Source organism: Mauremys mutica, chromosome 2 (assembly GCF_020497125.1).
Source record: "Mauremys mutica isolate MM-2020 ecotype Southern chromosome 2, ASM2049712v1, whole genome shotgun sequence".
Classification (NCBI taxonomy): domain Eukaryota; kingdom Metazoa; phylum Chordata; order Testudines; family Geoemydidae; genus Mauremys; species Mauremys mutica.
In genome coordinates this window covers 49,898,773-49,913,569 of record NC_059073.1, presented here as the reverse complement: position 1 = coordinate 49,913,569, position 14,797 = coordinate 49,898,773, and the positions used below count along the sequence as shown (strand labels likewise).

Below are 14,797 nucleotides of genomic sequence, written 5' to 3'. Positions count from 1 at the left end.
CTAGTTTAGGATCTGGTCCAGACTGACTTGTCTGTGATAATGTAATCCCAGGGAACCTCTCCTTTCAACAGCTGTTCAATCTGTCTGCATCATGTGCCTCCTTCACCACAGTTTCATTAGTATTGTAGTAATAAACATTGTAGTGCTGGTGTCATTGTTTTCATTAATATAAAATGTCAAGGAAGAATTCTTGCAGAACAGCAAATTTATTTAATTAATTCTTCTCCTAAAAGCAAAACATAGCTCCTTCCTTCCTACAGAATCATAGAAAGTCATCCAAAGTCAAGGGGAAAAGAGAAAGAAAGCACCAATTAAAAGGGAATTTAGGAAAGTCTTGCCCCTCACCGGCCCCTGTCCTCAGCTGGTGTAATACGGCATATTTCCATTAACTTCAGTGGTACTATGCCAATTTATGTCAGCTGAGGATCTGGCCCATTGTTCTTAGATAAGATGGTCTTAGGTAAAGTTGCTTGTCTGAGGAGTTGCAGTGGCAACTGCTGAGTTTCGCCCATGTCATTGTGTGTTATGTGTAGCATGGTGTGAAATATAGGAAATGCAAAAATGGCAGAATTCAAGATTTTCACATTCTAGTTTAAATGGTCTGATTTCAAGGGGAAAAAAACTACTAAATGTGTTGATGTAGATATTTTGTTTTGTTGAAAAACATGACCATTTTTGTGGGAACATGGGTTTCCCTTTACTCAGATATGCTCCTGTTTTTGAACAAAAGCCTCAACTAAAACTAAAAAGAATATGACTTCACTCTTTTTTGGGGGGGAGGGGTATGTCATTGCCACAGTCTATTGCTGTATTAATTCTATACATAATTACTGCAAGTTAAGGTCCCAGTACTGCAATCGACAATGTGTTGATGGATTGCTGTACCCAGGCAAAGCCCACTAACTTCCATAGGGCTACATATATGTATTATAAATGTTATAAATGTTCTTTTACCAACAACTGTTGAGAAAATTTTTGGTTGTTGCTTTTCTTGTTGCAGTGCTTTTAAAAGGAGGAGAAATCAGTACATTTGTAGGATTTATTAAATCTGGATACTGTAATGTTTACAGAGAAACTGAGGCACTTGTGAAACTACCACTGGGGAAAATGGTAAGCTCATTTATGTCTTGGAAATAAGCATTTCACTTGTTTCTTAGGGTCTACTTCTGCAAACCTTACTCTTGTTGACAGGGACTTTCTAGTACGGTCCCCAGAGGAATCTGTTCTTGGCCTACAGTTATTGAATATCTTTATCAATGGTCTGGAAGAAAATGCAAAAGCATTGCTGGGAAAATATATAGATGACAAAAAAAACAGTGGAGAGGCAAGTTATGTTGCGGACAGGTCAGTTGTATAGACTAACCTGGATCTCTTGGTAACATGGGCTTATTTGAACATATGTTTTAACACAGCCAAATGCAAGGTCAGACATCTAGGAACAAAGAATATAGGTTACACTTATGTGTTGGAGTACTGCACCTTAGAATGCTGTGACTCTGAAAAAGTCTTATGAATCATGGTAGATAACCAATTGAACATGACCTTCCAGTGCAGTATTATAGCTAAGAGGGTGAATGTGATCCTTGGATCCAGGGGAATACTGAGTAGGAGTATTACTGAGTAGGTGATATTACTTATGTATATGGCATTTGATCATTACTGGAGTCCAGTTTTGGTGTCTAGACTTCAAAAAGGATGTTGACAAAATGAAAAGAGTTCAGAAAAGAGCTGCAAGAATGATTTGAAGTCTGGAAAACATACCTTCTAGTGAGGGAATAAAGATGCTTGATCTATTTAATCTAAGAGATGGTTAAGAAGTAACTTGTTCACTGTCTACAAGTACAATATGGGGAAGAGATTTCTGATAGTTGATGGCTCTGTAATCAAGCAGAAAAAGGCAGAACAAGATCTAATGGTTGGAAGCTGAAGTTAGACAAATACAGAATAGAAGTAAGACAGCGGAATTACTTATCTGGGGTTTGGGGGAACTCTATTACTTGAAGTCTTTAAATCAGGATTGAATATCTTTATAAAAGATATAGTATAGCTTAACCAGCAGATGTGGGCTTGCTGCAGAAATTACTGGGTGAAGTTCTTTGCCCTGTGTTAGATAGAAGGTCAGACTAGATGATCATAGTGATCCCTTCTGGCCCTAAAATCTGTGAATCTAAGCACTTACTCAGTGGGACTATGTACATGAGTAAGAACAGAACAACATAGGGTTGCAGAATCAGACCATTAATTGTTTGGGCTTTAAACACTACTATAAATAGAAAGCAATAAATTAGCTCTTGCTGAAAGATAATGTTTTCAGTAATAGATTTTTGGTATTTGGCATACAAAGTAAGGTGCTTTGGATCCAAAAGGAGTAAGGTAGAAGCTGCAGCTACCAAAAGAGGAAGGAGCTACTCAACATGAGTAAGGATATTACAATCTGGCTAAAAAGCAAAACTAGCAAGATTTTAATTGGTGACCGTTTGTATTCTGCTTTGAGCAGGTCATATGATTAAATTTTAGAGGAAAAATAAGAAAATAGTTTACTTTCACTTATGATTGAAATTTGGAACAAAATCAGCTTTTTGCATTTTCTCATGCTCTGATGCAGAAAAATAACTAGACTCCTACATTTTTGTAGAAAAGCATCATTGTGGGCAGGCACAATCATTTTAAATGGAACAGCCAAAGTTTCCACAAGCGATCATAAAATTAATATTCACGACTGCTCTTGTCATTTGGGTAAACTGCAAATTCTATTTTAAATTGCCAGTTTAGTGAAATGAAATATAGTTTACATATGTTTTCAGAGTGTAGTAGCTGTGTTGGTCCCAGGATATCAGAAACAAGGTGTGTGAGGTAATATCTTTTGTTGGACCAACCTCTGTGGGTGAAAGAGACAAATTTTTGAACTTATACACAGCTCCTTTTTGGATGACCTGAAGAAGAGCTCTGTGTAGCTTGAAATTTTGTCTCTTTCACCCACAGAAGTTGGTCCAATAAATCTATTACCTCACCCACCTTGTCTCCCCTATATTTTATATTAAAAATGCTTATAAAATGTATTAGTTCAGCTATGCTGTAATGTTATGTGGTATACTGAACATATTTATGTTTTCCAACCAGGTTAAACAAACCAGACAGGTTCTTGTGGGTCAGCTCCATGAGAAACAGTCCTTTGGAGAAGTGAGCATTCTTCTTCAGACCCCTTTCACATGCAGAGTCGTAACAGCGACAGATGTTAAATTGGGCATAATTGATGCCAGTGCTATACTAGGTAAGTATTAAGGGATCCTTTTTTTTTTTTGGCATTTTATTATCATCAATCAATGAGTCAAGCAATAATGGGTAAACCTCAAAAAGATTTGAATGTCTTTCAGTTCAGATATAAACATCCAAAATGTGGGTGCCTATCCAAACCTTAAGTGAACCATTGAACTGAATTTCCCCCTCACTCCCTGCTTTGCCAAGATTTTTTGGTGACTGTCAACAGGCCATGCAAACCATGCAATAGGCCTCCAAGCCTGTCACACTCAAAACGTGCTCCTGGATTCTTTCTTCTCCCCACAAATAACCCCCTTAATTTCTTTTGTGGGGTTGGTCAGACTATATGACATCATATTCTTATCATATGACATCATAGGCGGTGGTTCTTTATGGAACGTGAGACCAGTAATTTGGAGCGTGCACTAAGGCCAATAGTCCATTCTCAGATTCTGTGATCCAAAAAAAGCCTTGAAACTCTTGTTTTCAACAAAAGATAATATTTTACACTGGAGACGCTGTAACTGTTGCTACTCATGAGATAATTATTTTAAAAGTGGGCCCAATTCTTCTTTCACTTATTCTGCTTTTACAACAGTGTAACTACACCATCTTCAACGGAGTCCATTCTAGTTTACTTCTGTAAAACTGGGAGAAGAATCAGACCCATCGTGCTTAGTTTTTAAGTGTTAAGAACAAATCTTGCATTCGGACATGCATGACTTTACTGGGAAGTCTGTGTGTGCATCTGAGAATGCCACATGACCCTACAATTTTATTGGTTGTTGGGGTTCTCTGCTTTGCTTCTCTCCTGTGACCTTCCTACCAATTCCCCCCGTCTCTGTTCCTTTTTCTGGCCTGGCTTAGACATAGCAAAATGTGTAAGGGAAAATCTACAGGATGTTACTGGGCTCTGGGACCCTTCCCTTTTGTAGGTTCCCACAGCTTGAGCTTCAGCCCAAGCCCAAATGTCTATACTGCAATTTTATTGCCCCTCAACCTGAGTCTTGCAATCCCAAATCAGCTGACCCAGGCCAGCCATGGCTGTTTCCTTTCAGTGAAGACATACTCTTAGGCATCTAAAGTTGTATTAATAGTACCTACCTTTCAACAATCATGTTTGATAATGTTGATCTCTCTGCCTGCCTCCTTTTTATATACGTTTTCTCTGATTATCTAATATCTCCTGTTTATATCCATCACTTTCAATTTTCAGGTCCCGCTATTTATCAAATAATGCATGGGCAAACTTGTTTGTTAATTGTTCATAGTTGTATTCTCTCATTTAGTTATTCATTTAAAATGGACCCATGTTCTATTGCTAACCTGGTGAACATTCAGATGTGTAAATAGCTGATATCGGAAAGCAAGAAACTGTGTAAAGATGAACATGCATGACCATCACCTCTTGTCATTCTACATTATGGGAATAAGGAATCTATATTTAAACTTGTCATCACATATGACTGATATTTTAAACAGGTCGTTTTGCATCCTAATTTCAGGACTCTAAATAGATCAGCTCAAAATCATTGTGTTCTTCACATTAATACTGTATGAATCTCAAGAGGCTTGGTGCACACAAACAGCTGTAGCAGTTGTTCTATAATCTCACTGGATCTCACAAGTTATGTATGATTTGAGTCAAGGGTTTGGTTCTTGGATGGGAGACTCAAGGAACTTGTATTTGCTGCAAGAAGTGTTGTTCCTAATTTGATAGATGGCACTGTTCCTTTGGAATCTGTATTGAACCAGTGTGTCAACAAAAATCTGTGAATAACTGTGCAGCTGGAGGTGCCATCTCATTACATCAAATAAGACGTGTCACCAAACTCCTGACCACTTGTGATTAGTAGAGATCCCAAGATAATTTTTGTAAGATGATGGTTGTTAACCCAGCGGCCCTGCCAAATTCCAATGCAGGTAATTACATTCTGCCTGCTTAAATTCCCCTAGCAGATTCAATTGGAAGCAGTTTTCTTTCTTTACCTCTTTTCCTAAATTACTGTTGTAAATCTCAGAGGTTGTTATATTTCAGTGATAGGTGAAGATAACCCTACAAATCCTTTATTTGTCCCAGTGGGTGCCATGTGAGGGTACTAAATAAATGTATAAATTAGTATGACAACTACCTCAGATTTCAAAGCAAAAAAAATTAGCAAACTACTGTAGAAGTCGAAAGCATTATTATTATCAATTATTATTCAATGTGTTTATGATGAACCCATCAATATGGAATAGGAACACCTGGATGCATTATCTGAATTTATATGTATCTCTCCAGTCAGGAAATCATGTGAAATCTTGCTAGAACAGTTTCTGGCAAGATTTCCAGTATTTCCTAGGTTCAACAAGGACATACATGCCCCAAGGATAGCCTTACTTACAATAGTTGGTTTCATCCATTTTGGCCAAAGTCCAGCAAATACAAAAGTACATTGAACAAAAAATTAAAAATGTTAATGAACATTTTCAAGGCTCAGTAAAGTTTCAGTTTGAAGTTTCTGCAAAGATTTGGGTCGCTTCTAACTTTCTCTGAGATAATTCATCCATATGAATTTTCTTTTCTTTCAATGGAAATCTCAGTCTGCCAGTAAGGGTGACTTTTTAGATACTTCCTAAACAATACCTACTCCTTCCCACATCCCATGCAAATTCATTTTTTGGTAAGTAGAAATGTTTGAGGATTTTAATAACAATACAATAAGAGATAAAAAGGAAAATGTTCTCCAACTTGTCATCACTGTAGCATCATCTAAATATCTATGGCCAGTTAGGCCATCAAGTTTGAGAATGTAGCTATTGTAGATCCTTATAGAAGGTATGTCTAGCCGCAAGTGCGGTGTACTGTATTGTAGCGTAGCCTGAGTTAGCTGACTTGGGCTCACGGGGCTCAGGCTGTGGGGCTAAAATTTGCAGTGTAGATGTTTGGGCTTAGGCAGGAGCCTGGGCTCTGGGACCCTTCCCCTTTGTAAGGTCCCACAGCTTGAGCTTCAGCACAAGCCCAAATGTCTACACTGCAATTTTATTGCCCCTCAACCTGAGCCTTGCAATCCCAAGTCAGCTGACCCAGGCCAGCCGTGGCTGTTTCCTTTCAGTGTAGACGTATTCTTAGGCATCTAAAGTTGTATTAATAGTGCCTACCTTTCAGCAGTCATGTTTGACAATGTTGATCTCTCTGCCTGCCTCCTTTTTTATATATATTTTTTCTGATTATCTAATATCTCCTGCTTATATCCATCACTTTCAATTATCTGATCCTGCTATTTATCAAATAATGCATAGGCAAACTCTTGTTTAATTGTTCATAGTTGTATTCTCTCATTTAATTATTCATTTAAAATGGACCCATGTTCTACTGCTAACCTGGTGAACATTCAGATGTGTAAATAGCTGATATCGGAAAGCAAGAAACTGTGTAAGGATGAACATGCATTACCATCACCCCTTGTCATTCTACATTATGGGATGAAGGAATCTATATTTAAACTTGTCATCGCTTTTAAATTTCAGACATGATAGTTTCATGGCATGCCCCTTTAATATAGTGTGTGCATACTGCTACATTAGTGGGAACAGTGCTGAATTTAAAGGATTGGAAAGCTACCATAACTGGAACAGTGTCCGAAATATGCAGGCAATATACAAACTGAAGGATATCGTGTAGCTAAGATGGTGACAATTGCAAGGGCATTCAAAGTAAGACACTTTCATCATGGCCTATAACAAAAAAAACTCCTTTGGATCCTTTGCACATCCCTGAAGGGGCACATAACCCCCAAAAGTATTAGAGAGAAGTAGAGCCATAGCCCAGTCCCCTCCTGTGGAGCATGTTGGGTGCTCTTGGGAGAGCAGGATGCACCAGCATACATCAACAACTCTGTGCACCAGAGAGCAGGCAGGATTGTGGTTCTCTAAAACGTAGTCTCTCTCTAACTCTTCCTGAGGCAGTACGACAGCCCCAACTCAGGACTGTGTCTGAAGGGCATATTTTGTTTTGCAGTTTATGGAACTAGATCAAAAGCTGAATGGTTGTTAGCTCTATGGTTGACCAGGGTATCAGAGCTGGTCCTCCTGACAACTAGTGAGTCCCGGGGAAGTGAAAATCCTAAATCCTATGAGTTCCTCTTATCAGGGAATACTAAATCCTAGATTAACACTAATTCTGTTTTGTTCTACATTGTCATAATGAGTGTATCCATTCTTGCAGTAGGGCCCGATTCTTTTCCCATTTAAATGGATGGGATTTTTGGCATTGACTTCACTCAGAAGTGGGATCAGGTCCCTAACGGGTACCTTGAAAGTTGCATGAATAGAAGCAGTTGATAATCTCCTTGTGTGATGGTTACAGGTTCCTGCAAGCCAGTCAGCTCAATACAATATGGTCTTGGATTAAATCTCACATAGAAAATTCAGTTCTAGACATGGCAAGACTTGCAGCTCACTCTATCAGAGGATTATTAGCTTCTGCAGCAAGCTAGCAAGGAATAGGATGCTGCTGTGATCCTTTCTTAGGTGTGCTGACCTCAAGACAGAAGGTGAAGTCCTGGCCCCATTGAAGTCAGTGGAACTTTTGCCATTGGCTTCAGTGGGGCAATATTTCACTCAGAATCCTCAGTAGACACTACTGAAGAGCCTGACAGGTACCAGAATGGTTGAATTCTCATTTGTAAAAAATAACATGTCTTTAGAGAAGCAGGTTATCTTGAATTAAATAGTAGCCCCACCCGCTTGGTGTAATGTAAAGAGCTAAACTGTATATGTTAAAAATGAGTGTTTATTTGTCTAAAATAAAAAGAATGATCTTTTCTTAAATCAGAGGTAACCAATTTTTTTCTAGTTCTCATGTGTAATTTACAGAGCATTGAATGACAACTTTACAATCAATTCAATTTGTCTAATTATTACCAAAGGTCCCAGTGAAGTAATAAACAGGAAGCCTTTTCTTATGCTACTTTGCACGCTCCAGAAACTTCCAAGTTATGTGGTTTTATTTTAGTATATAGTTATTGCTGCTTGGAGAGAATAAAAAGACCTGATTTAAAGTAATAAAAGTATGGTATAAGAAACATTTATTATAATGGAATACGGATGCATTATTTTTATATATAGGGCTCACCTTCCCCCAATTGTGGTAAATTATGTCAGATTAATGGCTTGGTATTTTTTATAATAAAAAGAATTACCAACTCTTCAAATAAAAATAATCTGTGTTTATTCTGCAGAAAATAATGATCCATTATTTTTACTTATGGGGATACTTGTGCAAGTTGGGGACAACCATGTGTAGTAATAAGGGACTATTATTTCCTTCATAAAAAACTGAATTACCAATTCTTAAATCAAAGATAATCTGTTTTTCTCCAGCATGTAATAAAAGAACTTTGACTCAGCATGGGCAAAAATATATTTTCAACCTCTGCTAACAGAGAAACTGTCAGATTTTGCTTGACTGCATCCATGTGATAACATTAAACAGGTTATTCTTGTGTTATTATACAAAATTGATTTAATGTATTATCACTTTAGAGAATGCTGATATTAGCTCTGACTATTTATAAAGTGTCAAAATGTTGCTTAGAAGTCTGCACTGCTAGGTGATAAGTGCCCTTAATTTTATTAGATTGTTGCAGTTCCCATGAGAGAAATGTTTTGTGTGTTCCAAGATTGGGTGAAGGTTACATGGGGAAGAAAAGAAAAACTGATTTTAAATTAAAAGTACAATCAATATACAATATATTGAGGTTGCAGCTTAATTGTCTAAAAATATACCCAACAAAGTTCCAAATGATTGATTTTTTTTCTTTACAGACTCATAGACTTTAAGGTCAGAAGGGACCATTATGATCATCTAGTCTGACCTCCTGCGCAATGCAGGCCACGGAATCTCACCCACCCACTCCTTTGACCTGGTGACTGTCTCTAATGTAGATTTCTCTACCTAGAGAGTTTTAAGATTGCTTTCTAGTGTCTTTTTGAGAGGATTCCTGAGATCTCCTCTTCAATGCTCTAGGGAAGCGCTGTGCCAAGGAGGTCGAAGCAGTCGACTTGCTCAGAAACCATTATACAGAGGGTACCCCAGCTGGGTTCAGACTTTACTATTTTCCTGTTTATCTTGCTTGCTGGCTTAATTGTAGAATTAACTATTTTGAGTTTACAGTTATGCTACAGTTGAAATAATGAAAAGGAAAAGTTTGGAACAGCAAAAGCTTTATATTAGGTTAAATATTTAACATTGCAACACGTTAAATGCAGTGCATTCTACGTACGTAAAGCCTGAACAATCAGGTTCTATGCAGGTGTAATGTGTAGGGTTTGGTGAGGGAAATGCGGACAGCTAGATCAATGAGAAGGACTGAGGCACTGCTCTCCAATAAAAGCTATTCCAGTGTATGGGCCACAACAGCAACCACAACCCCTCCACACCATTTATGTGGGGTGTTGATGCCAAAGGCACAAAATGAATTCAGATCTCATGGCTTCTTCCATGGCCATAACCTTTCATGGCCTTTTATGCCAGCATGTGCAGGGCCACTGCTGAGCCCCTTTCCATGATACGTAGAGGGAATGCAGGTACCCAATGTGCTCTGCCCATATTCCCACTTGGCCACCTCTTTGTTTAAATCATACAGATGGCATTGCAATGGCCTGCCACTCTGCAAGTGAATGTCACCCTTAGATACTATGGTGATGCGTGCTAAAGAGAGCCCATAAAAAAACAAGCCCAGCTCAAATATCCACTGAAATCAATGGTTGCTATGGCTGTCCCATTGAGATAAAATAAGCAGACCTTTCATTGTTATATTGACTGTGATAGGGTGTACCAGACCCTCTGGAGGCCCCTGCAGTCTTACCACACCCTGTGCCCCCATAAGGCAGTAGAGTGGGGTCCTCTGAGCAGCCTAGAGAGGCTATAGGGGAGGCAGCCAATCAGGGCCAAGTAGGCTAGTATAAAAAGAGGTGCAGGGCCAGAGCAAGTTCAGTTTCTTGCTGGAGCTGGAGGAGCATGGATGGTGTGCTTGGCTGGCTGAGAGAGCTACAGGACCTCAGACAGAGCAGTGCTGGCAGAGACCAGAGGGAGTGAGGAGGAATTCCTTTCTGGCTGCTGGGACTCAACCAGGAAAAGTCGCTGAGGTAAGGGTGAAGAATGTGCTGGGGCTGTGGGGAGGTGGCTCAGGGAGTCATAGCACCAACACAGCATAGCTAAAGGGGTAGAGTGGATGGCTGGTATCTGTAGGCTCCCTGGGCTGGGACCTGGAGTAGTGAGTGGGCCTGAGTCTCCCCCATTGGCAGCCAGGGAAGTGACTGGGAATTTGATACATCCCAGAAGGGGAACTGAATTATTTTAGTGGCCCAGCAGGAAAGCTGGGGCCAGAAAGACCTAGAGAGGGTGAGGACATTGTTTCCAGGGCAGCCTGGAGTATGGCTCAATACCAGGGATGAGACTATTTAAAGATAGTGAGGCTAATTAACAACCTGAGTCCAAGGAGGGCTACAGGGAGAGAAAGGCCAGGCACATGCACTCTATCAAGGGATCTCCAGAGAAGTGTGCCACCCCTCTACACTGACCTTGGGTTGCTAAGATTAAAAACAGACTAATTATATTGGCTAAAATGTTATAGTATAGTTTGGTCCTTTGGTTCTGTAGCGGGGTGTGTGTGTGTGTATAATATATTAGCAGCACTGAGATGGAGAAATGTGCCTTTTGTACATTTCACATCCTTTGAATGTCATCTTACAATGACACACTTAATAGGAAAGATTATACTGTATATTTCCACAGATGAGAACCATTCCATTCCCAGGAGCTCTTCAGGAACACAGAATGTGATTTAGCATTGCTGCCTTAGCCAATGACAAATTGAGGAGTTTTGCTTGTTGTAATAGAAATTTTATGTGGCCTTAGGCATTTGCTGGAAAATGAAGAAACGTTACATTATGCCTAAGGAATCTGAATAACCCTTTACAGCTGCAAATCCCAGAGTTCCCTTACAGTTTCTATGGGAAGATAGCTAGAAGACCATATATTTTTGAAATGAGCACTTTCCAATTGCATTTAGTGGGTCTGTCTAACTTCATTTGTGGCAAAAAGACAGAATTAGCCATATATTTGTTTTTATAGACTTTAGTGTATAAATAATGCCTTTAGAATATATTTTGAAATCCAGCTATACAATGTAAAATAGAGAATTTACATTTTCATATCATGAAAGGTTGTGTTTGTCCACTAATTTTGGATGTCAGTACAAGGAAATAAAATCTGCATGATTTATTAACGTATTTTGTTCAATGCTCGTGGTTCTGTTTTCTGAGTGTGCAGATTTTTTTACCCATTATTTTTCTAATAACTGAGTGAAATTTACTAGATTATAATTACCAGAATGTTCCTCCTGCAGCTCCTTTCCCAGACCTAAAGAAGAACTCTGTATGGCTCAAAAGCTTCTCTCCCACCAACAAAAGTTGGTCCAATAAAAGATATTACCTCACCCACCTTGCTTTCTTTGGCACCATATTTGCTACTCTAATCCTTTGGGTTTGCATGCTTCCATTAGCAGTTTTGGAATTAATACCCCAGTGACTTGTATCTAGTATATTCATTTATACGTGTACAAAGTGGTTGTAACAGGCTACCATGCTTCTGTAGTAGTGTTTTAGATCCACTTTGCACTCCATTTGCACAAGTGTAAATGAGGGCACAAAGAGCAAAGCAAAAAAGAATCATGCCTCTTTGTTTTTTCCCCCTGTATTTTAGTGTGATTGAAATTATACTTAATGAATGAATGGTAACTGCCACAATTCTTTTTCCTTTGGTCTATCTGTTGTTTTTAAAAATGGCTTTCATTGGTAATGGTCAGATCTCAAAAGCAGCGCCCAGCAGTTCCCGAATCTGGCCATTTAATTTCCAGGTTACTAAATGGGAGCTGTGCTCTTCTGAAAAAACAGCCATAAATTTCAGAGAGCGTCTTCGTCTATACTTAACTGATTGTTGAAATGGTGCTTTATCAGAAATCAGTTCAGCTGAAGTGATGTGGGGTTAACTGAACAGGTGCTGACGTTAGGTTGTCCTTGTCTACACTTACAGATAAAGCACTGGTTCAGTTAAACTGATTACCAAAATGATTGCTGAACTGGTGCTATTTCTAACTGCAGAAAAATCCACAGGCAGGATACTCCTTCCTCCTCTCAATCTAACTCCTCAGTTTTTCCATAACCTTTCAAAAATAACTGAATGATGAACCACTGAACATTATTTGGCTAATTCACGTAAAGCCCTCAGTCTATATTCTCATTGCTAATATCATTTATAGTCACTTCTCCCTTGTGCCAAGTATTCTCTCGTCTGTTTCTAGGAACTGCTAGGTAGCCAAGATCTTCATTACTTTGAAGCAAATCATTTCCTTCTGCACAAAAAAGCAGATGATGAAATGGAAAAAAAACCCCACCTTGGATCAACTGGTGCCATATCCAACACATGGTGCCTCAGTGGGTGGATTTAGCAGCCACATGGAGGGGACTGCCTTTGCCAGCACGCCGATCAAAATCCATGGAAATCCTCACATAGTCCTGAATATCTTAAAGTATCTGTACAGAATGCCTGGTCCAAAGCCCATTGAAGTCATTGGAAGTCTTTTCATTGACTTCAGTGGGCTTTGGTAATGGCCCAGAGTGCATACCCTTCCAGATGCTGTCCTGGATTTCCTCTTCATGTCTGTCCAGATACCCACTGCAGTTTGTTGTATTCAGTGTTTCACTTTCACCCCCAGCATTATGAATTCTCTCTTTTTTTATATATACTCTATTTTTGACATCTTGTCATCAAGTCTGCCTCTAAACCTGGACAAATGTTGTGTAGTCACATTTTGTGCTGCAGTCTGTCCCCTTTTCCCCTCTATCTACAGTTGTGAATTTACTTACCCATTGAACCGCAAATACAGGTTTTGTCATACATTATAGACTGGGCATTAGAGGAGACTGGAAATCCAGAAACATGGGTTCTTCTTTTGACTGTGCTGCTGACCTGTTATGTCACCTTGGACAAACCATTTAACTTCTTTGTGCCTTACTTTCTCTCATTTATAAAATTAGTATAATAACAAACCACTTAAAGTTGTAGTACGTAATCCAAATAGACTGCAAAAGTCTGAAATGAGAATCTCTCATGTAAAAGGCTCAGAACAAACACTAGTGCAGACATCTCCACTCTTCTTGGAGACATTACAGCAAATATTAATTAGTTTAGAAAAGCTTAACCAGTATGCTGAATTCTAGGTGCATTGTGATCTAGTGATTGCTTTCTAGTCATTCAGGCTTCTGTATTGCACCCATCATGTAACCGTAGCATGGTGACTTGGGCCGTCAGCAGGCCTACAACAGCTTTGGGCCTCCAACTCCAGTCTTTGTCAGTTTAATTTCTGGATGAGATTTTAGCTGGATTGGTCTTGTTAGTGGTAACTCACAGCTCTAGCCTCCTTAGGGGCCAGGAGTCATAGCTGTGGGGTGTGTGGTGAGACCCAGGACCTCCCTCTCCACCAGGTCCCATCCCAGGACCCTGAAAGTGAAGCAGCATGCACCTGCCCTGTGTCTGGCTGGATCACTCGCCCATCTTTCCCTGGGCCACTTCCTACAGCCCTTGCATCTCAGTTTGGGGCACGGTCATCATGGATTTAGTCTTCACTTCAAACCCCCATTCTCTGGGGCCTTCTTGAGCCTCTGCCTCTGCCAACTGTTCTTCCTCCCTTTTTTGGGGGCGGGGGGAGGGAGGGTGTAGGAGCAGAGGAAAGAGCACAGCAAGGTCCCCTCAGTAGAAACTTCCTCTCCTGTTACAGCTCTGCAGGACTTCCCCAGGAACTGGCCTCTCTTCCCCTCCCTGCCATGCCCCTTGACTGGGGCTGCCAAGGCTCCCTTTATTCTGGTCTTCTCCCCAGAAGCAGGCTTGTTGGGGGCCTCCCTGCTCCAGCCCTTCCCCTGTGTCTGCCTTAGTGTGAGGTTTATAAACCTCATCACAGTAATCTAAACACCTAGTAGCTGGAGCACATGCCTAGGAGTCAGGACTCCTGGATTTTATCTCCAGCAATGCTACTGACTTGCCATGTGTCCTTGAGCATGTCATTTAACATCTGTACTTCAGTTTACAAGTAAACAGACTCTTTTCTGACTTCCAGCCTTGAAAACCTAAGTTCCTAGGATCTGAGAATTAAGCTGAGTCCTTTCCTTCTCACATCACTACCACTAAAGTTCTGCAGTAGGATTCCATTACAGTTGTAAACTAGAGCTTGTCAGAAACTTTTTGATGTTTTTTTTGTTGTTTTGCTGGAAAATGCCAGTTTGTCAAAACTAACATTTTGTCAAAAACAACCCTTTCCTGAAAAAAGTTCCTGTTTTTTGAGAAGTTTCAAATTTGTCAATATCCCGTTTCAACATTTTCAAAACAAAAGGCTGCTTTTCAGTTCAAAATGACATTTCATTAAAAAATGTAAATGAATTTATAGTAAAGTAGAAAAAAGGTCAAAATCAAACCAAAACATTCTGAAAAATTATC

At 39.6% G+C, this 14,797-nt stretch overlaps 1 protein-coding gene across 1 annotated transcript in view; it reads left to right on the top strand.

The window, feature by feature from the left end:
- CNBD1 (cyclic nucleotide binding domain containing 1) overlaps positions 1–14,797 on the top strand; it is a 291,253-nt gene that overhangs the window by 224,237 nt on the left and 52,219 nt on the right. Inside the window, exons 9-10 of the mRNA XM_045006943.1 lie at positions 1,001–1,110; positions 3,121–3,271. Coding sequence (XP_044862878.1) covers positions 1,001–1,110; positions 3,121–3,271 — 261 coding nt within the window. The remainder of the gene's footprint in view (positions 1–1,000; positions 1,111–3,120; positions 3,272–14,797) is intronic.